Source organism: Mobula birostris, chromosome 11 (genome assembly GCF_030028105.1).
Source record: "Mobula birostris isolate sMobBir1 chromosome 11, sMobBir1.hap1, whole genome shotgun sequence".
Lineage (NCBI taxonomy): Eukaryota > Metazoa > Chordata > Chondrichthyes > Myliobatiformes > Myliobatidae > Mobula > Mobula birostris.
The window spans coordinates 38,656,197-38,683,700 of NC_092380.1; the positions used below are offsets into that span (position 1 = coordinate 38,656,197).

A 27,504-nucleotide genomic window follows, 5' to 3' on the forward strand; every position below is an offset into this window, starting at 1 on the left:
AGAGTTGGGAGTTTAACATCAAAGGATATACTTTGTATCAAAAGGTCAGGCAGAAAGGTATAGGCGGTGGTGTGGCTCTGTTGGCAAGAGAAGGAATTACATCTTTAGAAAGAAATGACACAGGATCAGAGAATATTGAACCTTTGTGGGCAGAGCTAAGAAACTGCAAGGGTGAAAAAACCATTATGGGAATCATATATAGACTTCCAAATAGTAGCCAAGATGTGGGGTTGAGATTGCAAAGGGAGCTGGAAAACACACGTGTAGCCCTCGGGCCAGCCTCAGGGCCGCTTGGCTCACTGTTGTCTAGGGAAACAGCCCTCGGCCCCGCCAAACTGGGTAATCAGTTTGTGTAGATGCTGTGTGATGTAACCCATCCCACCCAAATAACAGCCAATACACCAGATACGATTAAATGATTTACAGTTTATAGATATTACTGGAACTATATAATTAATACATAATAAAATATAAAAAGAAACTCAAAGGTGCCACACTTATCAAAGTTCAATCTCTTTGTGCACAAACAGTTGGAGCTCAGGACCCTTCTTTTCACCCTGCGACTCCTCGGACCACCTCGACCGGCCACCTGGGACCAACAACGGTGGTCGACCAGATGCTCCACACGAGTCCGTCTCCGTCTCCTCTCCTCACTGAACGCCCCACTCGGGGTCTGACCCCGTTAGTGGACTCACAGCACCTGGTCCATCCTCTGTCTCTCTCTCCCGCCTTCTCCCCCAAAACCCCGCACATACAATATCTTCAGACACACCAAAAGCATAACAACTATCCCAATTGGTTCGTAACATCTGTCTTATCAGTAACGTGATCCAAACAAACTGCTAGTGGGAGGACTTTCTCAGCAGTTAACATAACAAAGAAGCCCTTTCAATTATAACATAACAAAGAAGCCATTTTAATTATACTACGCAGTGACATATAAAAAAAGAAACCCCCTTACATATGTAATAAGGGGAAAGTCACAATTATAGTGGGGGACTTCAATATGCAAGGGAATTGGGACAATCCGGTTGGTGTTGAATCACGACAGAAGGAATTCGTTGAATGCCTACAAGATGGCTTTTTACAGCAGCTTGTGCTTGAGCCTACTCGGGGAAATGCTACCTTAGATTATGTGCAGTGTAGTAAGCCAGATTTTAAGAGGGAGCTTAATGTAAAGGAATGCTAAAGAGGCAGTGATCGTAATATGATTGAATTCATACTACAATATGAGAGGGAGAAGCATAACTCACATGTATCAGAATCGCAAAGGAATAAAGGGAATTACAGAGGCATGAGAGAGTAGCTTGCCCAGGTGGATTGGAGGAGGATACTGGCGGGGATGACTGCAGAGCAGAGATGGCTGAAGTTTCTGGGAAGAATTCACAAGGCGCAGGATAGATATGTCCCACAGAAGAAGTTGTTCTCAATGGCAGGGATAGGCAACCATGGCTGACAAGGGAAGTTAAGGACTGCATAAAAGCCAAGGAAAGGGCATATAAGGTAGCGAAAGTGAGTGGGAAGTTGAATGATTGAGAAGCTTTTAAAATCCAACAAAAGGCAACTAAAAAAGCTACAACAAGAATAAAGATTAAATATGAGGGCAAAGTAGCCAATAATATATAGCAGGATACCAGAAGTTTTTTTCAGCTATATAAACAGTAAAAGAGAGATGAGAGTTGATATTGGACCACTGGAAAATGATGCTGGTGAGGTAGTAATAGTGGGCAAAGAAATAGCAGATGAACTTAATGAGTACTTTGCATCAGTCTTCACTATGGAAGACACTAGTATTGTGCCAGAGGTCCATGAGTGTCAGGGAGCAGGAGTGAGTGCCATTGCTATTACAAAGCAAAAAGTGCCAGGCAGACTGAAAGGTCTTAAGGTGGCTAAGTCACCTGGGGCAGATGGACTACATCCCAAAGTTCTGAGAGATGCTGGTGAAGAGATAATGGACGCATTGGTTATGATCTTTCAGGAATCACTTGATTCTGGCATCGTCCCCGGAGGACAGGAAGTTTGCAAATGACATTCCATTCTTTAGGAAGGGAGGAAGGCAAACAAAGGAAATTATAGGCCAGTTAGCCTAACCTCAGTGTTTGGGAAAGTGTCTGAATCCATTATTAAGGATGAGGTTTCGTAGTACTTGGAGACTAATGATAAAATAAGTCAAAGTCAGCATGGTTTCTGTAAAGGGAAATCTTGCTTGACAAACCTGTTAGAGTTCTTTGAGGAAATAACAAGCAGGATGGACAAAGAAGAGGCAGTGGATGTCATTTACTTGAATTTACAGAAGGCATTTGATAAGGTGCCACACATGAACTGCAACAAGATAAAACCCTATGGTGTTACAGGAAATATTAGATTAGATTAGATTCAACCTTATTGTCATTGTGCCAAGTACAGATACAAAGCCAATGAAATGCAGTTAGCATCTGATCAGAAATGCAAAGAATAGTGTTATTTTCAAAATAACTGTGAAAAAAAAGTAAGTGCTACAGCACACAAATATAAAAGTACTGAGACAGTGCAATATGGGTGCAATACTGCTTATCGCTGTGATGTGAGGTTCAGCAGGGTCACAGCCTCAGGAAAGAAGCTCTTCCTGTGCCTGCTGGTGCGGGAGCAGAGGTTCCTGTAGAGCCTACCAGATGGGAGGAGAATAAAAAGTCCATGGTTAGAGTGAGATGCATTCTTGATAATGCTTTTCGCCCTGCTCAGGCAGCGTTTATGGTAGATGTTCTCAATGGTGGGCAATTGGGTGCTGATAATCCACTGGCATGGATAGAGGAATAGTTGACAGGAGGCAGCAAGTGGGAACTAAGGTAGTCTTTTCTGATGGTCTTTTCTGGCTGCCAGTGATGAGTGGTGTTCCTCAGGGCTCAGTATTGGGACTGCTGCTTTTCACATTATTTTTAAATGATTTAGATAATGGAAATTATGGCTTTGTGGCAAAGTTTACAGATGATACGGAGATAGGTGGAGGTTTAGGTAGTGCTGAGGAAGCAATGCAATTTGCAACAGGACTTAGACAAATTGGAAAACTGGGCAAAAAGTGGCAGATGGAATACAGTGGGAAATGTATGATGACGCATTTTGGTAGAAGGAATAATAGTGCGAACTATTATCTAAATGGGGAGAAAGTTCAAACATCAGAGGTGCAGAGGGTCTTAGGAGTCCTCATGCAAGGCTCCTAAAAGGTTAATTTACAGGTTAACTCTGCGGTAAAGAAAGGAAGTGCAACATTGGCATTTATTTGACGGGGAATAGAATATTGGAAGGAGATAATGTTGAGCCCTTATAAGACACTAGTCAGGTCACACTTGGAGTATTGTCAACAGTTTTCAGCCCCATATCTCAGAAAGGATGTATTGTCACTGGACAGAGGATGTTCGCAAGGATGATTCCAGGAGTAAAGGGGTTAACATATGAGGAGTGTTTGGCAGCTTTGGGCCTGTACTCACTGGAATTTAGTACAATGTGGGGGGGATCTCATTGAAACCTATCGAACGTTGAAAGGTCTAAATAGGATGGATGTGGAGAGGATGTTTTCCTATGGTGGTGGCGTCCATAACTGGAGGACACAGCCTCAAAATTGAGGGGCAACCCTTTAGAACAGAAATAAGGAAGAGCATTTTTTAGCCAGAGTAGTGAATCTCTGGAATGCTTTCCCACCGACTGCAGTGCATTAGATTAGATTATGAGGACACTCAGTCCTCGTTTATTTTCATTTAGAAATGCATGCATTAAAAAAATGATACAATGTTCCTCCAGTGATATCACAAAAAAATATATTTAAGGCTGGCATTGATCGTTTACCAATTGGTCAGGGCATCAAAAGGTAAGGTGAGAAAGCAGGTGTTTGGAGTTAAGAGGGATCAGGTTTCAGCTATGATGGAATGGCACAGAAGACTCGATGGGCTGAATGGCTTGATTCTGCTCCAATGTCTTATGGTCTTTATGTTCAGTTGATTCTTATAATTATCCAACATGCAGAACTGGTTGATTCCTTTTGTCTACTGTCGCACAGAGCCATGACCCTGATAGTGTTTCAAGGAAAATAGTCGACACATTGGCACAAATGAGCTGGTTAGTAACACAGTCTCAGGTACCACCTTTTCTCTGGAGAGAATCTATACCCGCTAAACGAATCTTAACAGTCATCAACCAACAACTTTTCACTCTGCATTTCAATGCGCCCTCTGGTATTATAATTGCTAGCTAGATTTTCATTTCATTGCACTTGTGTATACAATGAATATGGCAAGGAAGCGATTTATGTCATCAGCGTTTTATGAATATGATTTGCCGATACATTAACACTGAAAAATGCTGTTAGAATTTGAATACTGCACTAAGGACAAAGCTAAGCTACAAAGAACAACTCTCTCTAACATCTCGTACAGCCAGTAATAAAACAACAACTCTGTTGGTGTAAAGTTATTGAACCTCCATTTCAATAGTTACCAAGTCACTAAAGTTCTTACCTTAGCAAGAACATAATAGCACCTTCCATGGAATATGTAATGGTTTTCATCAAATGTGTTAATGTGAGAACCTCCTTCAACGGAACAGATGCCAGGGCAGGATAGATCAGTACAGGACCATTGCCCTCCATTGCAAATACTAACAGGTTGAAAAGACAATGTTAGAAACGTTCTTTTCATAAATGAAGATAAAGATATAACAACTGGAAAAGACAGAACTGAAAATATACTGTTTAGCAAAGGTCAAGTTAAAGATTTATTACCATTTACTGCACTTAGTGGAATAAGACTTTCCAGTTGCATAGGACAATCCATTGTAGGTACAAGGACACTGCTCCCTTGCAATGCATCCACCGTTGGAGATATCATCCAAAACAGTACCTAAATTTAAAAAAATTGAAGTTAGACTTGCATAGATTTAAATATTGTCCAGTATTGTTCAATTAGCATTAATGCCACATTATGCCGGTTAATGTTGTATTCAACTTTATAACATAATTTCAAGTATAATGCCCCTTTATAATTAATTTTAATTCCACTTCCTATTCCCATTCTGAAATGTCTATCCGTGGCCTCCTTGACTGTTGTGACAAGGCCACACTCGGGTTTGAGGAAGAACACCTATCTGGGTAGCCTCCAACCTGATGGCATGAATGTCCATTTCTCAAACTTTCGGTAATGCCCCCCCCTTACCATTCCTCATCCCCTTTTCCCTCTCTCATCTTATCTCTTTGCCTGCCCATCACCAACCTTTCCTCCTCCCCTTTTTTTCTTCCATACCACCTGTCCTCTCCTATTAGATTCCCCCTTCTACAATCGTGTATCTCTCACCAATCAACTTCCCAGCTCTCTACTTCACCCCTCCCTCTCCCGGTTTCACTTATCACCTTGTTTCTCCTTCCTCTCTCACCACCTTCTAACTCTACTCCTCATCTTCTTTTCTCCAGACCTGCTGAAGGGTTTTGGCCCAAAATGTCGACTGTACCCTTTTCCATAGATGCTGCTAGGCCTGCTGAGTTCCTGCAGCATTTTGTGTCTGTTGCTTAGATTTCCAGCATCTTTATACTTATCTTTCCATCTTGCTACCTCAACATCTCCTTTTCTCCATCTTTAAAAGTGAAATGCCAGGGAATCTAATGTCAGTTGCTTCCACTGAGACAGAGTAAGAGGCCAGCTGAGATCTCTGTGGCTCAATGAACTCTCAGGAATCTCAGCAAGGGGTCTGTTTGTTGACACCTGCAGTAGACGTTGCCAGGAACAGAGAGATTCCAACAGGACCACACTTTGTTCTCACCAGGAGGGAGCACAGTACTGCTGCTCTCAAGCTGGTCACAAATCTCAAGGTGGCAATGGCAGAAATATAGTTGCACTGTCTTTAAAGCCAGGCTTGTGTGGTTAGCAGTGGCACTGTGGTGTTAGCAGGAGGTGTCTGACAACTCATTTTCAGCTCACAGCGAGCATCGAATGTTCGATCTAGAGCTGACAAGGCAAATGTTGTTCAAAGTTGTCCACACTCACTGCCACTTCCTCTAGCCAGTGGTTGGAGCTCTCAAACTGTGAGTTTGTCAGTTAGTGTAGACCACAGGAGAGATACACTATGCCTTTATTTTGAAGGGAAGGAAATAATAAATAAATAATCAGGAAGAAAATGGATTGACGAGGGAGTTGCTAATGTTCTTGAAGCTCCTGTCCTTTGACTCTTCACAAACACCTTCTCCTCCATCAGTTGTATCCAATTGTGAAGCAGGACATTGAAGCCTTCCTGAAAGTTCTGTATAGAGCAGTGTAGGCATGTCCATCGTGTGTGATTTCTTACAGCCTTGGATAAAAGATAAAGGTAATACAGACAAATTCAATGGTATTCATTCGGAAGATTCCATCATCACTCCACCTTCATGTGGGTATACTTCTAAATGCCTCCTCGTAACAAAACTGCGATTCTGCATGCACAATCGTTATTTTATAATTCTTTGTGACCTGCCTTCCATCTTGTCACAGATACGGTGATTTCCTTTTGTTCTCTTCTCCCCTTTTCCCTTCCTCTGCAACTTACAACATATTTTGTAGGCTAACGTAATTGGGAGAAATGTACATAATTCGTAGCTACGCTTTAAGAGGCTGGTCTGACATAATGTTATGTAAATATTTTAGCACACTTTCGTGTTTGGGTTTTGGAGTTCAATAAAATATTTTATGAGTTTATTAAACTTAAAACACCTCACTTCTGTTTATTTGCGAAAACTTACATTGGTGACCCCAATGCTCTGGGACAATTTGAGTTATTAAACATGTTTGCCAACAGTTGCTTTCAAACTGCCGGAGTTTTGGTACAAAATGCCATCGCATGGTTCGTACAAGCTGATCTGCAAGAAATGTCTGCCAACAGCACCAAATTCTACTATGTGGTAGCATTGCTCAACAATTTCATGTCTGTGAGAGTGGAAAGTCTGCTTGAACAGCTGCCTGAACACGATAAATACCATCACGGAAAACTCAATTTTTTCAAACTTTTGAACTATTGGAGTCTGAGTGCGGTAAACAGTTGCTGCCCTTACCTGATCTCAGCGATGCTAGGCCTTCAGAGCTAATGGTCTTTCCTGCTGTCTCTCCTGGGAAATCACCATTCTTGTTTTATTTTTAAAGAACTCTTCATGCAGCGAATGGCTGATGAAGTTTGCATAGCTCTCACTAATGCACCTGTGAAGGACTATATGGAGCTTGCTAAAATGGCTGATAGTCTACTCTCAGCCAGGCAGTGGTGCATCATTCCAACTGTTTTCTCTGCCTCAATAAACCCGGTCAGCAAAGCCTCCAATGTAAGGATGCCTGGGGCTACAGAACAGACGATGCCGGGCCTGTGTTTTTGCTACGCTTGCTTTGGTACGAACACTAGGAAGTACCGACCGCCTTCCAGCTTCAACAGTGCAAGCACATTGGGACATCAGACGTCTGTTGTACATTATGGACACCCTTTCAGGGCGACGCTTCTTGTGTAATGTGGGTGCTCAAGTGATTGTGCTGCCGGCATCATCTATTGATGAGAAGGTAAAGAGCAACAAAACCTCACTGGAGGCTGATACAGACTTGTGGAACAGGATGGGTGATGCTCTGCTTCAGTGGGTGACATTACACATGGGACTTCGTCCTGGCTAAAGTGGCTAAACCTCTGCTCGGTGCAGATTTCCTGTGTGCCTGTTGGTCGATCTTAAGAACTGCTGGCTTGTGGATGTCAAGGACTTTGGGTTATTACCCTGCATCTCCTCAACAACTCCCTCCGTCAAGTGCATACACGACTGCATCTGAGTTTAGTCGACTGCTTAGCAAATTCCCAAACCTCACCAAGCCCTCATTCTCCACAACGGTCACAAAACATGGAGTCAAGCACCACATTACCACAACTGGCCCACCGGTCTATACTGGCGCATGTAGCCTGGACCCGGAGAACCTGGCAACCGCAAAGTCCAAGTTTTGCCAAGGTGGAAAGACTTGGCATTGTATGCTGGTCAAATAGCCCCTGGGCTTCACCCCGTCCATATGGTCCCTTAGTCCAGTGGTCGTTGCCGCCCATGTGGTGATTACTGACGGCTTAATGAGGCCACCATCCCCAATCATTACCCAATCCCACACATCCAAGACATTTTGGCTCATTCAGCCAGTTAGTTAAGTTTTTCCAAAGTCAATCTAGTTAGGGGGCTGCCATCAAGTACCCGTATGCCTGAAGGACATTCCTAAAATGGCTGTGATAACCCCATTTGGCCTCTGTGTTTCCGTGCACGCTGTTTGGATGGAAAAGTGCAGCATAGGCTTTCTGATGGCTGATGGGCTCTATATTAAAAGACTTAGATTTTCATTTTGTTTACTTGGATGACATACTTGTCACCAGTGTGTCCAAATCTGAGCACATATTTCATCTCTGTACACTTTTCGAGCCCTTAAGCCAAGGTTAATAAAATTGATTATTAACCCTGCTAAATGACAGCTTGGGTTGTCAACCATTGACTTCCTTAGCCATTGCATCTCTGCAGAAGGTGCAAAACCCCTCCCATCGAAAGTAGCCACTGTTATGGATTTCCCACCACCCTGCACTACTGAAAAATCACAGGAGTTTTTAGTCATGGTGAATTTCTGTTACCGCTTCATTCTGTGAGCTGCTGAACTTATGCTCCCCCTATATAATGCGTTTAAAGGCAATACCCCTAATCACTTGCTTGAAGGTCAGCAGGCATGACCAGGGTATCTGATGAAATGTGCTTTTTGTAACACAATCCTACTGTTGCACCCACTCCCCAATGCACCGATAGCCATTACTACTGACGCCTCAGAGGCGTGTGGCAGCCATTTGCCGCCTTCAGCTGCCAGCTCCATCCTCATGAAAGGAAGTACAGTGCGTTTGACTATGAACTACTTGGTCTCTATCCACCTGTCCGCCACTTTTGTTTCCTTCCAGTTGCTTGTCATTTCACTGTGTTTGCTGACCACAAATCCCTCGTGCACATGAAAACCAAAATATCAGACTCTTGATCTGCACAGCAGCAACACCAACTAGCCTACATATCTGAGTTCACAACAGATATACAACATAATATGCCATGGCTTATTGTCTTTCACGGGCATCTGTTGAGGCCGTAAACATTAGGGTTGACTCTGCTGGCATGGTAGCTGACCAAGCAATTGACCCAGAGGTTCTGACTTACCAACAGCAGTCATGTGCCTGCAGTTGGCTGACCTTAAGGTCGAGGACCTTAAGGTTGGCTTGCCGCTGTGTGATCTCTCAACTGGTCACCCTTGCCCCATCATGTCCGCAAACTGGAGACAGACTGCTTTCAATTCCATATATGGTCCCTAACATATGGGTGGGAAGGCTTCACCAAGGCTTGGTTGTACTGAAGTTTGTTTGGCAAGGTTTCAGAAAGAACATGTGGGATTGCACTGCAGCCTGTGTAGAGTGCCAGTGGGCAAAAATTAACCATCATGTTCAAGTGCTAAAGGCACCTTTTGAGGTCCCTGATCCACAGTTTGACCATGTCAAAGTGGAGCTTGTTGAGCCTCCTTCTGCGCCCACCCCCCCCCCCACGGGGATTCACGCACCTTCTTACCTTGGTGGCCCATACCAGCAGGTGGCCAGAGGTCATCCCTCTAGCAACAATGACGGCCGCAATTGTGGCTCAAGCGTTCATCAGCACCTGGGTTGCTCGGTTTGGCATTTCCTCTGACCCAATTCCTATCAGACCTCTGAGCTGTGATGGCCCAGAACCTTGGTGTTAGGCTACATCACACCATAGCTTATCACCGACAGTCCAATGGCCTATGTGAGTGGTTACACTGCACCTTAAAGGATGCTCTGAGAGCTTCCCTGACCAATGAGTTTTGGTGTGATCGTCTCCCTTGGGTCCTGCTGGGGCTCAGAACAGCTCCAAAAGAGGATCTGCAGTCATCCTTGGCTGAGTTGGTATACGGGCAGGTGTTAAAAGCGCCAGGTGATTTCAGTCCTGACACCATGATCGCCTGGTCAGCCTCTCAACAGCATTCCACCCTCCTCAGTAAATTTAATTCCTTTTCACCTATTCCTACCTCCCAGCATGGCATACCAGCACTCTTGGGTTCCTGTTGGAACCAACATCCCCTTAGGCCCCCTTATAATGGCCTGTTATGCATTTTGGAATGAGGAGAAAAGATTTCTATTATAGATAAGAGGGGTAAATCTGAACATATTTTGGTAGGTTACCTTAAACTGGCCTAAGATTTGGAATATTCCACTGCCTTGCCCCCAGCATCACAAGATGACCATGAGCATGCCAACACACCTCTGGATGAGGCAGAGGTACCCATGAAACACAGGACCCAAGCTGGGCAGCTCATCAGACCTCCAGATGGGTTCACAATGCCAGTTTTAGTGAATTCTGGGGTGGGGGGGGTACTGTGTAGCGTAAGACAACTGGGAGAAATGTACATAATTCACACTGGCTTGACATAATTCTCTCTACTCATTGACAACACAGATTGCCATCCAGTGTTGTGGGTGTGAAGCATAAACCCCTTTCTGCGAGTAATGAAACCTGCTCATCCTAAGAGACAGGTCTGATGTGATGACGTTGTTGCAGTAGGATTTTTGGTGCGCTTTTGTGTTTAGGTTTTGGAATTCAATAAAGTGTGTTACTGGTTTCATTAAACATAAAATGTCTCACTTTGGTTTATTTGTGAAAACTTGCAATTTTATCTTTACGTATCCCCAGTTCCATTGAAAGGTGATTGAGCTGAAACACTGTTTACGTTTACTGATATTGCCTGACTCGTTGAGCATCCAAAACCTTCTGTCTTTTTATTTTGGATTTCTAACACCCAGTTTGTTTTGTAATGATGTATACAGTGTGAAAATATTGATGAGTCAAGTTGAACAGGTTTCATTACTTGCTGCCCTCTCCAGAAAGGGGCTTATGCTACATACTTTATACTTTATTGTCGCTGAACAATTGATACTAGAACGTACAATCATCACAACGATATTTGATTCTGCGCTTCCCACTCCCTGGAGTACAAATCGATAGTAAATATTAAAAATTTAAATTATATATCATAAATAGAAAATAGAAAATGGAAATAGACAATAGACAATAGGTGCAGGAGTAGGCCATTTGGCCCCTCAAGCCAGCGCCGCCATTCACTGTGATCATGGCTGATCATCCACAATCAGTATCCAGTTCCTGCCTTATCCCCATAACCTTTGATTCCGCTATCTTTAAGAGCTCTATCCATTTCTTTTTTGAAAGCATCCAAAGACTTGGCCTCCACAGCCTTCTGGGGCAGAGCATTCCATATATCCACCACTCCCTGGGTGAAAAAGTTTTTCCTCAACTCCGTTCTAAATGTCCTTCCCCTAATTCTTAAACTGTGGCCTTTGGTTCTGGACTCACCCGTCAGCAGGAACATGCTTCCTGCCTGCAGCATGGCAAATCCCTTAATAATCTTATATGTTTCAATAAGATCCCCTCTCAGCCTTCTAAATTCTAGAGTATACAAGCCCAGTCGCTACAACCTTTTGATATATGACAATCCCGCCATCCCAGGAATTAACCTTGTGAACCTACGCTGCACTCCCTCAATAGCAAGAATGTCCTTCCTCAAATTTGGAGACCAAAACTGCACACAGTACTCCAGGTGTGGTCTCACCAGGGCCCTGTAGAGCTGCAGAAGGACCTCTTTGCTCTTATACTCAATTCCCCTTGTTATGAAGGCCAGCATGCCATTAGCTTTCTTCACTGCCTGCTGTACTTGCATGCTTGCTTTCAGTGACTGATGTACAAGAACACCTAGATCTCGTTGTGCTTCCCCTTTTCCTAACTTGACTCCATTTAGATAATAATCTGCCTTCCCGTTCTTATCACCAAAGTGGATAACCTCACACTTATCCACATTAAACTGTATCTGCCATGCATCTGCCCACTCACCCAGCCTGTCAAAGTCACCCTGCATTCTCATAACATCCTCCTCACATTTCACACTGCCACCCTGTTTTGTGTCATCAGCAAATTTGCTAAAGTTACTTTTAATTCCCTCATCTAAATCAATAATATATATTGTAAACAGCTGCGGTCCCAGCACTGAACCCTGCGGTACCCCACTGGTCACCGCCTGCCATTCTGAAAGGGACCCGTTAATCACTACTCTTTGTTTCCTGTCAGCCAGCCAATTTTCAATCCATGTCAGTACTCTGCCCCCAATACCATGTGCCCTAATTTTGCCCACTAATCTCCTATGTGGGACTTTATCAAAGGCTTTCTGAAAGTCCAGGTACACTACATCCACTGGCTCTCCCTTGTCCATTTTCATAGTTACATCCTCAAAAAATTCCAAAAGATTAGTCAAACACGATTTCCCCTTTGTAAATCCATGCTGACTCAGACCAATCCTGTTACTACTATCCAGATGTGTCGTAATTTCATCTTTTATAATTGACTCCAGCATCTTTCCCACCACCGACGTCAGGCTAACCGGTCTATAATTCCCTGTTTTCTCTCTTCCTCCCTTCTTGAAGAGAGGGACAACATTAGCCACCCTCCAATCCACAGGAACTGATCCTGAATCTATAGAACATTGGAAAATGATTACCAATGCGTCCACGATTTCTAAAGCCACCTCCTTAAGTACCCTGGAATGTAGACCATCAGGTCCTGGGGACTTATCAGCCTTCAGACCCAACAGCCTATCCAATACCATTTTCTGTACCAAATACTGGTCTTCAGGTGTCATACTTAAATGCACGCAACATAAGGAATAAGGTGGATGATCTTGTTGTACAGCTACAGATCGGCAGGTATGATATTGTGGCCATCACTGAGACCTGGCTAAAGGATGCATGTCTCTGGGAGCTGAAAATCCAAGGATACATGGTGTATCAGAAGGATAGGAATGTAGGCAGAGGGGGAGGCGTGGCTTTATTGGTAAGAAATGATATTAAATCATTAGAAAGAGGTGATATAGGATCAGAAGGTGCAGAATCTTTATGGGTTGAGTTAAGAAATTGCAAGGGTAAAAGGACCCTGATGGCAGTTATTTATAGGCCTCCAAACAGCTGCAAGGATGTGGGCTACAAATTACAACAGGAAATAGAAAAGGCTTGTCAGAAGGGCAGTGTTATGATAATTGTGGGGGATTTTAACATGCGAGTGGATTGGGAAAATCAGGTCGGCACTGGATCTCAAGAGAGAGAATTTGTAGAATGTCTGCGAGATGGCTTTTTAGAACAGCTTGTTGTTGAGCCCACTAGGGGATCGCTGTACTGGATTGGGTATTGTGTAATGAACCGGAGGTGATTAGAAAGATTGAGGTGAAGGAACCCTTAGGAGACAGTGATCATAACATGATTGAGTTCATTGTGACATTTGAAAAAGAGAAGCCGAAATCTGATGTGTCAGTATTTCAGTGGAGTAAAGGAAATTACAGTGGCATGAGAGAGGAACTGGCCAAACTTGACTGGAAAGGGACACTGGCAGGAAAGACCGCAGAGCAGCAGTGGCTGGAGTTTATGCAAGAAGTGAGGAAGGTGCAAGACAGGTATATTCCAGAAAAGAAGAAATTTTTGAATGGAAAAAGGATGCAACCATGGTTGACAAGAGAAGTCAAAGCCAGAGTTAAAGCAAAGGAGAGGGCATACAAGGAAGCAAAAATTAGTGGGAAGACAGAGGATTGGGAAGTTTTAAAAACCTTACAAAAGGAAACTAAGAAGGTCATTAAGAGAGAAAAGATTAACTATGAAAGGAAGCTAGCAAATAATATCAAAGGGGATACTAAAAGCTTTTTAAAGTATATAAAGAGTAAAAGACAGGTGAGAGTAGATATTGGACCAATAGAAAATGATGCTGGAGAAATTGTAATGGGAGATAAGGAGATGGCAGAGGAACTGAACAAGTATTTTGTATCAGTCTTCACTGAGGAAGACATCAGCAGTATACCGGACACTCAAGAGTGGCAGGGAAGAGAAGTGTGCGCAGTCACAATTACGACAGAGAAAGTACTCAGGAAGCTGAATAGTCTAAAGGTAGATAAATCACCCGGACCAGATGGAATGGACCCACGTGTTCTGAAGGAAGTAGCTGTGGAGATTGCTGAGGCATTAGTGATGATCTTTCAAAAGTCGATAGATTCTGGCATGGTTCCGGATTGTAACCTATTACAATTTTTTTGAGGAAATTACCAGTAGGCTAGACAAGGGAGATGCAGTGGATGTTGTATATTTGGATTTTCAGAAGGCCTTTGACAAGGTGCCACATATGAGGCTACTTAAGAAGATAAGAGCGCATGGAATTATGGGAAAGTTACATACGTGGATAGAGCGTTGGTTGATTGGCAGGAAACAGAGAGTGGGAATAAAGGGATCCTATTCTGATTGGCTGCCGGTTACCAGTGGTTTTCCACAGGGGTCCGTGTTGGGGGCCGCTTCTTTTTACATTGTACATCAACAATTTGGATTATGGAATAGATGGCTTTGTGGCTATGTTTGCTGACGATATGAAGATAGGTGGAGGGGCCGGTACTGCTGAGGAAACGGAGAGTCTGCAGAGAGACTTGGATAGATTGGAAGAATGGGCAAAGAAGTGGCAAATGAAGTACAATGTTGGAAAGTATATGGTTATGCACTTTGGCAGAAGTAATAAATGGGCAGACTATTATTTAAATGGGGAAAGAATTCAAAGTTCTGGGATGCAACGGGACTTGGGAGTCCTTGTACAGGATACCCTTAAGGTTAACCTCCAGGTTGAGTCGGTAGTGAAAAAAGGGAATGCAATGTTGGCATTCATTTCTAGAGGAATAGAGTACAGGAGCAGGGATGTGATGTTGAGGCTCTGTAAGGCACTGGCGAGACCTCACTTGGAGTACTGTGGGCAGTTTTGGTCTCCATATTTAAGAAAGGATGTGCTGACGTTGGAGAGGGTACAGAGAAGAGTCACTAGAATAATTCTGGGAATGAGAGGGTTAACACATGAGGGGCATTTGTCCGTTCTTGGACTGTATTCCTTGGAGTTTCGAAGAAAGAGGGGAGACCTTATAGAAACATTTTCAATGTTGAAAGGCATGGACAGAGTGAATGTGGCAAAGTTGTTTCCCATGATGGGGGAGTCTAGTACGAGAGGGCATGACTTAAGGATTGAAGGGCGTCCATTCAGAACAGAAGTGCGAAGAAATTTTTTTTAGCCAGAGGGTGGTGAATCTATGGAATTTGTTGCCACGGGCAGCAGTGCAGGCCAAGTCACTGGGTGTATTTAAGGCAGAGATTGATAGGTATCTGAGTAGCCAGGGCATCAAAGGTTATGGTGAAAAGGCAGGGGAGTGGGACTAAATGGGAGAATGGATCAGCTCAGGATAAAATGGCGGAGCAGACTCGATGGGCCGAATGGCCGACTTCTGCTCCTTTGTCTTGCCTTTCTAATATATTTCCTTTCTAATATAAATTTCCTTCAATTCATCCATTACCTTAGGTCCTTTGGCCACTATTACATCTGGGAGATTGTTTGTGTCTTCCCTAGTGAAGACAGATCCAAAGTTGCTGTTCAACTCATCTGCCATTTCCTTGCTCCCCATAATAAATTCACCCGCTTCTGTCTTCAAGGGCCCAATTTTGGTCTTAACTATTTTTTTCCTTTTCACATACCTAAAGAAGCTTTTACTATCCTTCTTTATATTCTTGGCTAGTTTACCTTTGTACCTCATTTTTTTCTCCGCATATTACCTTTTTAGTTACCTTTTGTTGCTCTTTAGAAGTTTCCCAATCCTTCGGCTTTCCACTCGTCTTTGCTAAGTAAGGTAGTGCAAAAAAACCGAGAGGCAGGTCCGGATATTTGGAGGATACGGCACAGATCTGGGTCAGGATCCGTTCAGCAGTCTTATCACAGTTGGAAAGAAGCTGTTCCCAAATCTGGCCGTACGAGTCTTCAAGCTCCTGAGCCTTCTCCCGGAGGGAAGAGGGACGAAAAGTGTGTTGGCTGTGTGTGTTACCCACCACACAAGATGGCAATCTGTGTTGTCACCAATGAGTAGAGAATTATGCAGCGTATGGAGGGATATGCACCTTGTGCAGGCAGAAGGGATTTGTTGAATTCAGTGTCAATAGCTTAATTAGCTGAGTGTACTATCATGGGCCAAAGGGCCTGTTCCTATACCATGCTGTTTTGTGTTCCATGTTCAAGTTACTGGCTTAAAGCTTTACCAAAACAATTAATGGTAGTCTACTCATCAGTGCTAGGCCTTTACTGATATTTACCTCTTATGGGCTAATTTCATTGCAGTGAGATTCTTCTGGATTTGCTAATAAAAGTTCAAGCATGCTTCTGCTGAGTTTTTCAGAACCAAAGGCAAGTTTGCTTATGTAAATCAGTAAAACCTCTTACAATTAAGAAAGTGATGCCTTCTCTGCAGTTCTATCACTGCTCCATGGCCAGTCTATCCTCTGCTGTGACCTACTCACCTGTACAGGCAGCAATTTCTAATTTTATTTCAGATTTTCAGTATCTACCATTGATTCGTGGTCAAATTATTGTAATCTGTGTTCCAAATGAATCTTTGGAAGTCAAGAATGTTGGTTACAGCTGTAAATCCAGTCTATAAAGGTAGTCATAGTCATCTCATACAAAACCACAGATAATAGCAAACTGCAATGACAATAATTAACCTACACAATAGCTAGATTCAGGGGGCATGACACCTGCTACTAAAAAGTAAGAAGTTTACAAAAAATACGGAAGCACAGCAATTTCATCATAATAACTGAAAAATTCTCTAAATAACTACATGTACATAGGTGATTATATAAATCTATGTAGGGGTGTGTGTGTGTATATATATATATATATATATATACACACACATATACATACTCAGGCATGCTCGGACACAGACATGCACACACCCTTCCTTCCAACCCCCCACCCACTCCCAAAACACTTAACAAATTCATGTCCCTTCTCCACTACACTATCTACTTGTCGCTCGCACACTCCTCCAATTGGGTCCCGTTAACCCATCCCTGACTTTTCCTGTCTGCCTCTTCCCCTCCCCTAGGTAGTTCCATTCACCATCTTCCTTTCACATTACCTGCCTTCACCCTCACTTCACAGACTCTGTCACTACTTCCACTCTTTCATCCCTTACCTGACTCCATCTACCAATCACTCTCCACCACTGGATCCACCTATCACCTACTAGTGCTTGCTTTCCCTCCCACTCACGTCTTTATACTGGTTATCTGCACTACTCTCTCAGTCCTGATACAGGGCCCTATGCTGTCATGTTGACAGTCACCCTGCTTCCACAGATTATGCCTGGTCTGCTGAGTTCACTTTTTGCTTTAATTCCTAACTTTTACTTGCAGTGCAGTGCTTCGAGCTGTAATTAATTTGTAACAATCCTACTGCTAATCAATAGCAACAGCTTCCAGTTGTGCAGACCCGCAAGTTATTAAAAGATGTCCTAAAGCTCTTCACAGGAGGGATATAGAGCTTAGATTTTGTCTCTTTGGTTCAGTGATCAGCACATCCCACATCAGTGCCGCAGTAATAGAGGTAAATTATAAGATACTGCAAGTGATGCTAAACTAACAAAACCATAAAATACTGGCAATGGACATCTAAAAGTCATGAAGCAGAACAATAAAACATTTTCTGTTGAATGTGTGATGGTCTAGATACCTTTAACCAAAATGTTATATGGTCATATGAAGCTTACTCTCTGCCTGCATCAGAGCAGGAAAATATAGTCACAAGCCATGATATTTTCTGATGTTTGGTATCTTACCAGGAGGGCAGAAGCAGCCATCAATGCAGTGGTCATCACAGATCTGACTCCTGTAAGGATTTGAGCAGGTATCTGCACATGAAGTCCCGCATTCTTCATAGGTCATATTTAGCTGGCATGTTTCCTCTAAAGAGAGGGAAAATGACCTGCTTTAGATTCATCACCATTTACATATGTAAAGAAGAACATCAGGAATAAAACAAATAGATTGGGGGAGATTGCTTTAGAAGGTACTTGCCACATAAATCTTTCCCTCTCCAGTTGGCTGGTTTCCCTCCAACATGGGCACACTGTCTAGAAAACTCTGACAAGGTTTCACAGAGGCAGGATGATGATTTATTCAAATTTGTGCATAGGCATAAGTCCAGTGTGCAGCTCTTGATGAAGGATGATACATCCAGTATGTTGTAGCAGCTAGAAAACTCTGGCCTTGAGAGTATACTTTCACATACAGATTTCTGTAAAGGCAAATTATTTAATGGGGATAAGAATGAAAATCAGAATTCAGCATAGAAACAAGCCCTTCAACCCACCATGTTATGCTGAATTAATCAAGCTAATGATGCCTAATTAAATTAATCTGTCCATATCTGTAATGAGGTGACCAGAGTAGAATGCAATACTCCAGATACACCCAAATCAGTTTTATAAAGCTGTAGTATAATTTCCTGACTCTTGAACTCTGTTCTTGACTAATGAAGGCAAACATGAAGCACCACCTTTGCCATGCTGTAAACTTGTACAGCCACTTTCAGGGAGCCGTGGACTTGGACCCCAATATCTTCTGTACATCATCCTGTAAAATGGTTTCTTATTCATGAGCTTGGTAACTACTTCTCTCAAGAAATTTGTAAAATGTCAAGGCATTCGCTATGTCTACTGCCCTCATTAAACTTTTTGGTCACTTCGTCAAAAAGTTCAATCAAATTCTTGAGGCATGATCAGTCATACACAAAGCCCAGCTTAATCAGTCCTTTTCTCTTGCAACCTTCTCCAGTAGGTTACCTATCACAAGTGCTAGGCTTACTGGTCTATGGTTCCGTTGTTTTGCTCTGCAGCCCTCTTTCTAAGTAAAGTCACAGCATTAGCAAACTCCAGTCTTCTGGAATCTCATCCATCACTAATGAAGAGGCATATAACTCGGTCAGGGTCCCGCATTTTCTCCTCTAGCTTCCCAGGGTGATTTTGGATATTCATTATCTAGCCCTGGAAATTTACCTCCCTACATACATCTTAATGCCTGAGACATCCACATTAACAGAACAGGCTTTCCCGGCCTTTCGAACCACACTGCCCCAGCAAATCCTGATTCAGAATAGGAAATTGGTTCTGTACTGCAGCACACAGAGAGGGAGCGATGAGCATGCAGTAGTGAGGTAAAAGGGCCCTACGAGGTAAGGATACGGCAATGAACATCTGTCACAGACTTGAGTGGGTGGAGCCACAATCTGCAGGCCAATGTGAACTATAGTAAACTCATACAACAGGAATTATGCAGATGCTGGATATTCAAGCAACTTTGATGTGTGTTGCTATAGTAAACTCATGCCTGTTTCATGAAACTCTAGGATGGAGGATTACCATTGTATATACAAGTTAGAAGTGGAACCGTACACAGCTCACATGGAACATAGTTGCTGAAGCTTGACACTACAAAGAGCTTCCTCACTATGCATACGTGATACAAGCAGGACAGAGGTAGAGAGAGGTGGGGAAGTAAATTGGAAATAGTGTAAGAATAATGAAAACTTTGGAGGAACACTCAGTTTAGGATGAGTGACTCCCTTGTTGACGTCAGCTTGAAATAAAGAGAGAATATGTTCTGAAGGTAAATTCTAGACTCTGTATGAATTATTTCCATCCACAGAAATCAGGTCAGAAGTGTACTTATTGAGAAAAAATGCCGGGATGGAATTTTACTTTCTTGGTACAAAAAGCCGACACGATATCATAGTGGCTAGCACAGCACCAGCGTCCCAGGCTCCAATTCCTGCCACTGTCTGTAAGAACTTTTACATGTTCCTTGTCACCGTGTGGGTTTCCTCTGGGTGCTCCGGCTTCTTCCCACAATCCAAAGGCATATCGGTTGCAGGTTAATTGGTCACTGTAAATTGTCCTGTGATTAGGCGGGGATTGCTGGTCAGTTCAGCTCGAAGGGCATTTTCTGTCCTGTGTCTCAATCAATCAATCAATCAATGGTTAGTTAAATAAATAGCTAGATACATAAGTACCAAGAAATGATCTGAGGCTTTAGCCTGCTCTAGGATGCTACAGGTGACACTCACATAATGGCCATTCAGGTAATGGGAATTCACCTTTACAGAATTCACAAATCACTATCAAAAATTTCAGTTATGGAATAAAATTTGTGCTCATGGAATTTATGTAAAGAAAATGAGTAAAATCTATTTCTCAACTTGCATTTTTAGATGTATACACACATGATAAAGTTTAACATCATAGAAAATCATCATAAGGACTATTTTCTAGTAGGGCATTTATCCTCCCAGATGGGGATTGTCTGCAGTGGAAAGAAACCATTTTTTACACCTGTAAGCATCAGTTGTAACATTGACAGAAAGGTTTCCATGAATTAAATTGACTATAAGAGGTGGAGTTGAATGAAAGAGAATGACCCACTCACAAATTCTGAACAATTCTTTGCACTGTCAGATGGCACATCCTTGCAATGTTCTGTGGGGCCATTCAGTTTTTGCAAATTTCCATACTGGATAGGAGTCAGGTGATAGCCTGTAATCAATGATGGACAATGAATAAATGCTATACATCCAATATTAACTAAATTACAACTAAATGCTATCCATTATACATACCATTTGAAAAAAATTCATTATCACGTATGCCATTAAAGTCACCACATAATCCGCAAGTTGTATTGACAAACTGCTGACTCAGTTCAAGCTAATGCAAAAGAAAGAATGCTTTTAGAAAAGTACTCTCAGTCTCATTTCAAGTAAGTTATTAAAAATATTGTTTTCAGTAAGAAAGCTTTGAAAAGAGCTGAATAGTTAGACATGATTACTTTATTTGTTCATTTTCTGGATCTGGACATGACCGGCAAGGCAAGGTAAGCATTTATTACCCATTCCTAATTGCCATTAATAAGATGGTGGTGAGCCTTAAATTGCTGTAATCTTACTGGTGAAGATGTACTCACAGCGCTGTTCAGGAGGGAGTTCCAAGATCAGGGCACAGTAATGATGAAAGACTAGCAAGAAATTTCCAAGTGATGTTGGTATTTCCAAGTGAAGTAACTTGTAATGCTACTGTGCCAATGTAATTTCCGTTGGGATCAATACAGTGTCTATCTATCTATACGTACTTTTCAGGTGGTGGGGTTCTGATACAGTTGATGGTACAGGTTGTGGGTTTGGGAGGTTCTCTTAGTCAGAATGAATAACGTGTTCTATTTATAGATGTTGAATCCTACTGCCAAGGTGTACCAACTAATGAATGTTTGGGGCATTGAATATGAGGCTGATTAAGAGAGATGTTTTTTCCTTGATGGTGCTAAACCTCTTAAATTATTGGAATTGCACTCAACCAGGTGAGTGAGAAGTATTACATCATTCTCCTGATTTGTGCCCTGCAATCGGTGGAAAAGACATTCGGTGTCAGGAAGTAAGTTAGTTGTTTCTGCCTTCTCAGTGTTTAACTTGCATTTGTAGCCATAGCTTTTACTAAACTGGTTCTGATGAGTCTGATAGCCTTTCACTGCCTACAAGTCATGAGGTAAGATTCTCCCCTTACGGTTGACATCATCTTAGACAAATAGCCCTATAGATAGGCATGCAGATCCAGCCTTGAGTACGCAATCCTGCATCACAAACGTATGGTTGGTGCAGTGCTACCGTCCGATTTGATTTAATTCTTCAAAACTTTTCCTTTGATATGAGGCTGCTTATCAAGATCCCATAGTATTTCAGGAAAGATATTAGCATGGATAAAACAGTTGCTGATTGGCAGGAGGAAAAGAATAGGAATAAAGGGAGCCTTTTCTGGTTGATTGCTGGTGAGTAGCAGTGTTCTACAGGGATCTGTGTTGGGACTGCTTTTTACATTATATGTCAATAACTTGGATGATGGAATTGAAGGCTTTGTTGCAAAGTTTGCGGATGATACAAATATAGTCGGAGGGGCAGATAGTTTTGAAGAAGAAAGGCTACAGACAAAAGGGGCAAAGAAGTGGAAGCTGGATACAGTGTCAGGGTGTGTCTGGTCATGTATTTTGGTGGAAGAAATAAGTGGAGAGAAAATTACTCCTCCAACCAGAGTTTAACCTCATCATGGCAATAGAGGAGGCCATGTATGGACATATCTGAATGGGAATGGGAAGCAGAGTTGAAGTGGGTGGCTACCGGGAGATCCTGTCAGTTATGGTGGATGGAGCGGAGGTGCTCGACGGAGTGGTCCCTCAACCTAAGTCAGGTTTCACCGATGTAGAAGAGGCCGCACTGGGAGAACCGAATGCAGTAGATGACCCCAACAGACTCACAAGTGAAGTGTTGCCTCACTAGGTTGGAGGAGCAACACCTCATATACCGTCTAGGTAGTCTCCAGCCCCTTGGTATGAACATAGAATTCTCCAACTTCCGGTAATTCCCTCCCCCTCCCTTCCTCTATCCCTATTTCACTCTGCCTCCTCCGCCAGCTGCTTATCACCTCCCTCATGGTTCTGCCTCCTTCTACTACCCATTGTGTTTTTCCCTATTCCTTCTTCACCTTTCCTGCCTATCACCTCCCTGCTTCCCCTCCCCCACCCCTTTATCTTTCCCCTTACTGGTTTTTCACCTGGAACCTACCAGCCTTCTCCTTCCCACCCTCCCCCACCTTCTTTATAGAGCCTCTGCCCCTTCCCTCTACAGTCCTGACGAAGGGTTCCGGCCTGAAACGTCGACTCAACGTTTCCACGGATGCTGCCCGACCTGCTGAGTTCCTCCAGTGTGTTGTGAGTGTTGCTTTGATCCCAGCATCTGCAGAGTATTTTGTGTTAAGGATGTAATGTTGATGCTTTATAAAGCACTGGTGAAGCCTCACTTGGAGAATTGTGAGCAGTTTAGAGCCTTTTATCTGGGAAAGGACGTGTTGACATTGGAGAGGATTCAGAGGAGGTTCACAAAAATGATTCTGGGATGGAAAGGCTTGTCATATGAAAAGCGTTTGATGGCTCTAGGCCTGTATTCACTGGAATTCAAAAGAATGAGGGCTGACCTCATTGAAACCTAACGAATGTTGAATGGCCTTGATAGAGTGGATGTGGAGAGGATGTTTACCATGGTGGGGATGTCTCAGACTAGAGGATACAGCCTCAAAGGTTTTCCTTTTAGAACTGAGATGAGGAGGAGTTTCTTTCACAGATAGTGGTAAATCTGTGGAATTCATTGCCACAGGCTGCTGTGGGGGCCAAGTCACTGAGTATATTTTAGACAGATGTTGATAGATTCTTGATTAGTCAGAGCAAGGAGGAATATGGGGAAAAGGCTGGAGTTTGGGGCTGGGAGGGAAAATGAATCAGCCATGATGAGATGGCAGAGCAGACTTGATGGGCCAAATGGCCTAAATCTGCTGCTATATCGTATAGTCTTACGGCTCCTCCCAGATTTGAAATACTCTACCACCTGAAGAAAAAGATGGCAAGTACGTATGTCCTTTCCTAGCAAATACTTTCTCACAGCACCTATCAATCACCCACTCATTGTTCCACAGTTTAGGTCTCCACAGACCTACACTATTCTGGCAAAAGGAAGTCACTCACTGCAAGTCTCTGACCTGATCCCATTGCCACAGTATTTGCATGGACAAAAATGTTTCTCAAGGTACTGAATGTGGATGACACAACATGTCCAGTAATCACAGTAGATACATAGTTATGAAAAAAACAAATTCACTCTGTGTAAAAAAAAAACAGTGAAGAAAAAGTAACAAAACAAAAATCAGGAAGCCCAACATCCATCATTTAATGATGGTAAGGATCTTGAAACACAGAAAATTTCTTGTAAAACACGCTTTATATGCTGCTTTATTGAACTTGGGATTCACGTACCTCTAGGGCATCATCTCCATTCCAAGTGACAATCAAGCCAATCTTTGCTGTAATTCGGGTGTAATTACTGACATTCTCAATCATAATCCCAGAATAGGCAAAAGGTGGTGTCACCCTGCAATAAAAAGAATGAATTCAATTTTCAACATGGTTTTTAAGTTTCTTTGTTAACTAGCATAATGATTTTATGCTTCTGGCCCCAAATTTCCCCGATAGGAACCACTGTGTTTGTGCATGTACAGGTCATGGTATATAACTGCACTGATGATAGATAGGTGTTTTGCGAAGACATGGCTGAATCTGGACATGCCAGATACATTGATAAGACCCAAGGGGTTCTTGATATATAGGGTGGACCAGACTGTTGATTTAGAGAAGGATAAAAGAAGGACTCTGTTTCATAATAAACTCTTGTGGTGCTTGGATGCAGCCATTTTGTCACAACCTTGTTCTCCCAACCAGCAACATCTAAGTGTCAACTGTTTTTCTTACCAAGAGACTTCTCCTCCATTATCCTTACTGCAGTTTATATACGACCAAAGGCCGACATTATGTGAGCACTCACGATATTAAAGCAACAAACAAGAAACAACTTTCAAATCATAGTTGTGGAAATCATCAGGTTTGTTTGAAAAAAATCTCTGTCCAATTATCATCAACATATAGCCTGCAGCACCAGGGGTCCCAATACACTTGATCACTACTGAAGTTCAAAGTAAAATTTATTATCAGAATACGTATATGTCACCACATACAACCCTGAGGTTCTTTTTCCTGCAGGCATACTCAACAAATCTATAAACAGGATCAATGAAAGAGCAAGAGCATAGAAGACAACAAACTTGAAATGCAACTATAAATAAATATCAGTAAATAATGAAAGCATGAAATAAAGAGTCCTTATAGTGAGATAATTGGTAGTGGGAACATATAAATAGATGAGTGTAATTATCCTCTTTTGTTCAAAAGCTTGATGGTTGAGGTGTAGTAACGGTTCTTGAACCTGGTGGTGCAAGTCCTGAAGCACCTGTACCTTCTGCCTGATAAGAGCATGGCCTGGATGGTGATGGATGCTGCTTTTCTATGACAGTCTATCATGTACATGTGCTCAGTGCTTGGGAGGGCTTTACTCATTATGTACTTAGTCGAATCCACTACCTGTTGTAGGATTTTCCATTCAAAGGCAGTGGTGTTCCCATACCAGGCCATAATGCAGCAAGTCAATACACTTTCCACTACACATCTATAGAACTTCGTCAGTTTTTTTGGTGTCATACCAAATCTCCACAGATTCCTGAGGAAGTAGAGGTGCTGCCGTGCTTTATTTGCAATTATATTTATAGGATGGGCCCAGGTCCTCTGAGATGGTGACTTCCTAGAATTTAAAGTTACTGACCCTCTCCACCTCTAATTCTCCGATGAGAACTGGATTATGCACCTCTGGTTTCCCTCGCCTGAAGTCTACAATCAGTTCCTTGGTCTTGTTGACATTTAGTGAGAGGTTGTTATGACACCACTCAGATTCAGTCTCCCTCCTGTATGCTGATTCATCACCCCCTTTGATACAGCCCACGACAGTGGTGTCATGAACAAATTTGAATATGGTGTTGGAACTGTACTTAGCCACACAGTCATAGGTGTAAAGCAAGTAGAGCAGGAAGTGAAGCATTTGTGCTGATGGAGATTGTGGAGGTGATGATTTTACCAACCAATCCAAACAAGCAGGGGCCTGTAAGTAAGGAAATCCAGGATCCAATTGCACAAGGGGGTATACAGGACCAGATCTTGGAGTTTACTTATTGGTTTTGAGGGATGATGGTATTAAATGTTGAGTTGTAATCAATAAAGAGCATCCTGATGTATGCACCTTTGCTGTCTGGATGATTCAGGTTGTGTGAAGAGCCAATGTGATGGCATCTATTGTGGACCTGTTGCTCCAATAGGCAAACTAGAGTGTATCCAAGTCACCCAAGTCACAGCAAAGAGATGGTTGAGGGAGACAGAGGAGCAGCTACAGGATTGCTTTGAGTCAGTGGACTGTGCTGTACTACACAGAGGATCTGACTGAACGTACCACAGTTGTCACCGACTTTATAAGAACAGGCGTAAATGAGTTTGTCCCCAGAAAAACATTCAGAGTCTTCCCCAACCAGAAACCATGATCTGCAATCTGCTGAGCACCAGATCAGCAGCATTCAGGTCTGATGATCAAGTAAGATACAAGAGGTCCAGGTATGACCTCCAGAAGGCCATCTTAAATCACTTAAGGATGCTGAACAGGTATGGCTGGGTTTGAAGGCAATTACCCTAAAACGCTGAAACCAAGAAACATGGGTGATTACAGGGCTTCACTGCTAGATGCATTCTATAGTTGCTTTGACCATCAAAACAAGGGACCCAGAGATTTTGTGATTTCAGTCCCTGAGGCTAATGTGAGAGCATCCTTCAGGAAGATGAACCCATGGAAAGCATCTGGCCCAGATGGGGTAGTTGGCTGAATATTAAATACCTCATCAACTGGCTGGAGTGTTTACTGCTATCTTTAACCTCTCTCTTTGGCAGTCTGAGTTACCCATCTGCCTCAAGCAGGTTTCAATTATACTGGTGCCTAAGGAGAATGTGGTAACCTGCCTCAGTGACTACTGGCTATAGCATTTACTGTACATCCACTGTGACAAAGTACTTTGAGAGGATGGTGATGAAACATACCAACTCCTGCCAGAGAAGCAGCTTAGATCTGCTCCAATTTGCCAACCATCACAACAGATCCACAGCAGATGCCATTTCATTGGCTCTTCACTCAACCCTGAGACATCTGGACAATAAAGATGCATACAGTGCCTATAAAAAGTATTGAACCACTTGGAAGTTTTCATGTTTTATTGTTTTACGACATCGAATCACAGTGGATTTAATTTGGCTTTTTTAGCCACTGATCACCAAGAAGACTCTTTTGTGTCAAGGTGAAAACAGATCTTTACAAAGTGATCGAAATTAGTTACAAATATAAAACACAAAATAATTGATTGCATAAGTATTCACCCCCTTAATATGATGCACCAAATCATCGCTGGTGCAACCAATTGGTTTTAGAAGTCCCACATTTAATTAAATGGTGATCAACTGGTGTGGAGTCAAGGTGTATCGATTGATTCTAGTGAAAATACACCTATATCTGAAGGTCCATCTATGGGAGAGTCAGTATCCTGGCAAAAACTACACCATGAAAACAAAAGAACATTCCAAGCAACTCCACAAAAAGCACAAGTCAGGAGATGGAAACAAGAACATTTCCAAGTCACTGAATATCCCTTGGAGTACAATTAAGTCAATCATCAAATGGAAAGAATATGGCACAGCCGTAAATATGCCTAGAGCAGGCTGTCCTCAAAAACTGAGTGACCATGCAAGAAGGGGGCCAGTGAGGGAGGCCACCAAGGCGCCTATGACAACTCTGGAGGAGTTACAAGCTTCAGTGGCTGAGATGGGAGAGACTGCGCATATAACAACTGTTGTCTGGGACCTTCACTAGTCACAGCTTTATGGGAGAGTGGCAAAGAGAAAGCCACTGTTGAGGGAATAAAAAACACATGAAATCTCGGCTAGAGTTTGCTGGAACACATGTGGGAGACTCTGAACTCAGCTGAAAGAAGGTTGTATGGTCTGATG

General features: G+C 42.7%; 1 protein-coding gene across 1 annotated transcript in view; it reads right to left on the minus strand.

Annotated features, from left to right (window-relative positions):
* The window catches only part of LOC140204663 (mucin-5AC-like), an 83,093-nt gene that overhangs the window by 49,595 nt on the left and 5,994 nt on the right, over positions 1 to 27,504 (minus strand). Inside the window, exons 3-9 of the mRNA XM_072271357.1 lie at positions 23,836 to 23,950; positions 20,606 to 20,693; positions 20,416 to 20,522; positions 18,010 to 18,229; positions 17,772 to 17,897; positions 4,751 to 4,868; positions 4,488 to 4,626 (exon numbers count right to left, since the gene is read on the minus strand). Coding sequence (XP_072127458.1) covers positions 4,488 to 4,626; positions 4,751 to 4,868; positions 17,772 to 17,897; positions 18,010 to 18,229; positions 20,416 to 20,522; positions 20,606 to 20,693; positions 23,836 to 23,950 — 913 coding nt within the window. The remainder of the gene's footprint in view (positions 1 to 4,487; positions 4,627 to 4,750; positions 4,869 to 17,771; positions 17,898 to 18,009; positions 18,230 to 20,415; positions 20,523 to 20,605; positions 20,694 to 23,835; positions 23,951 to 27,504) is intronic.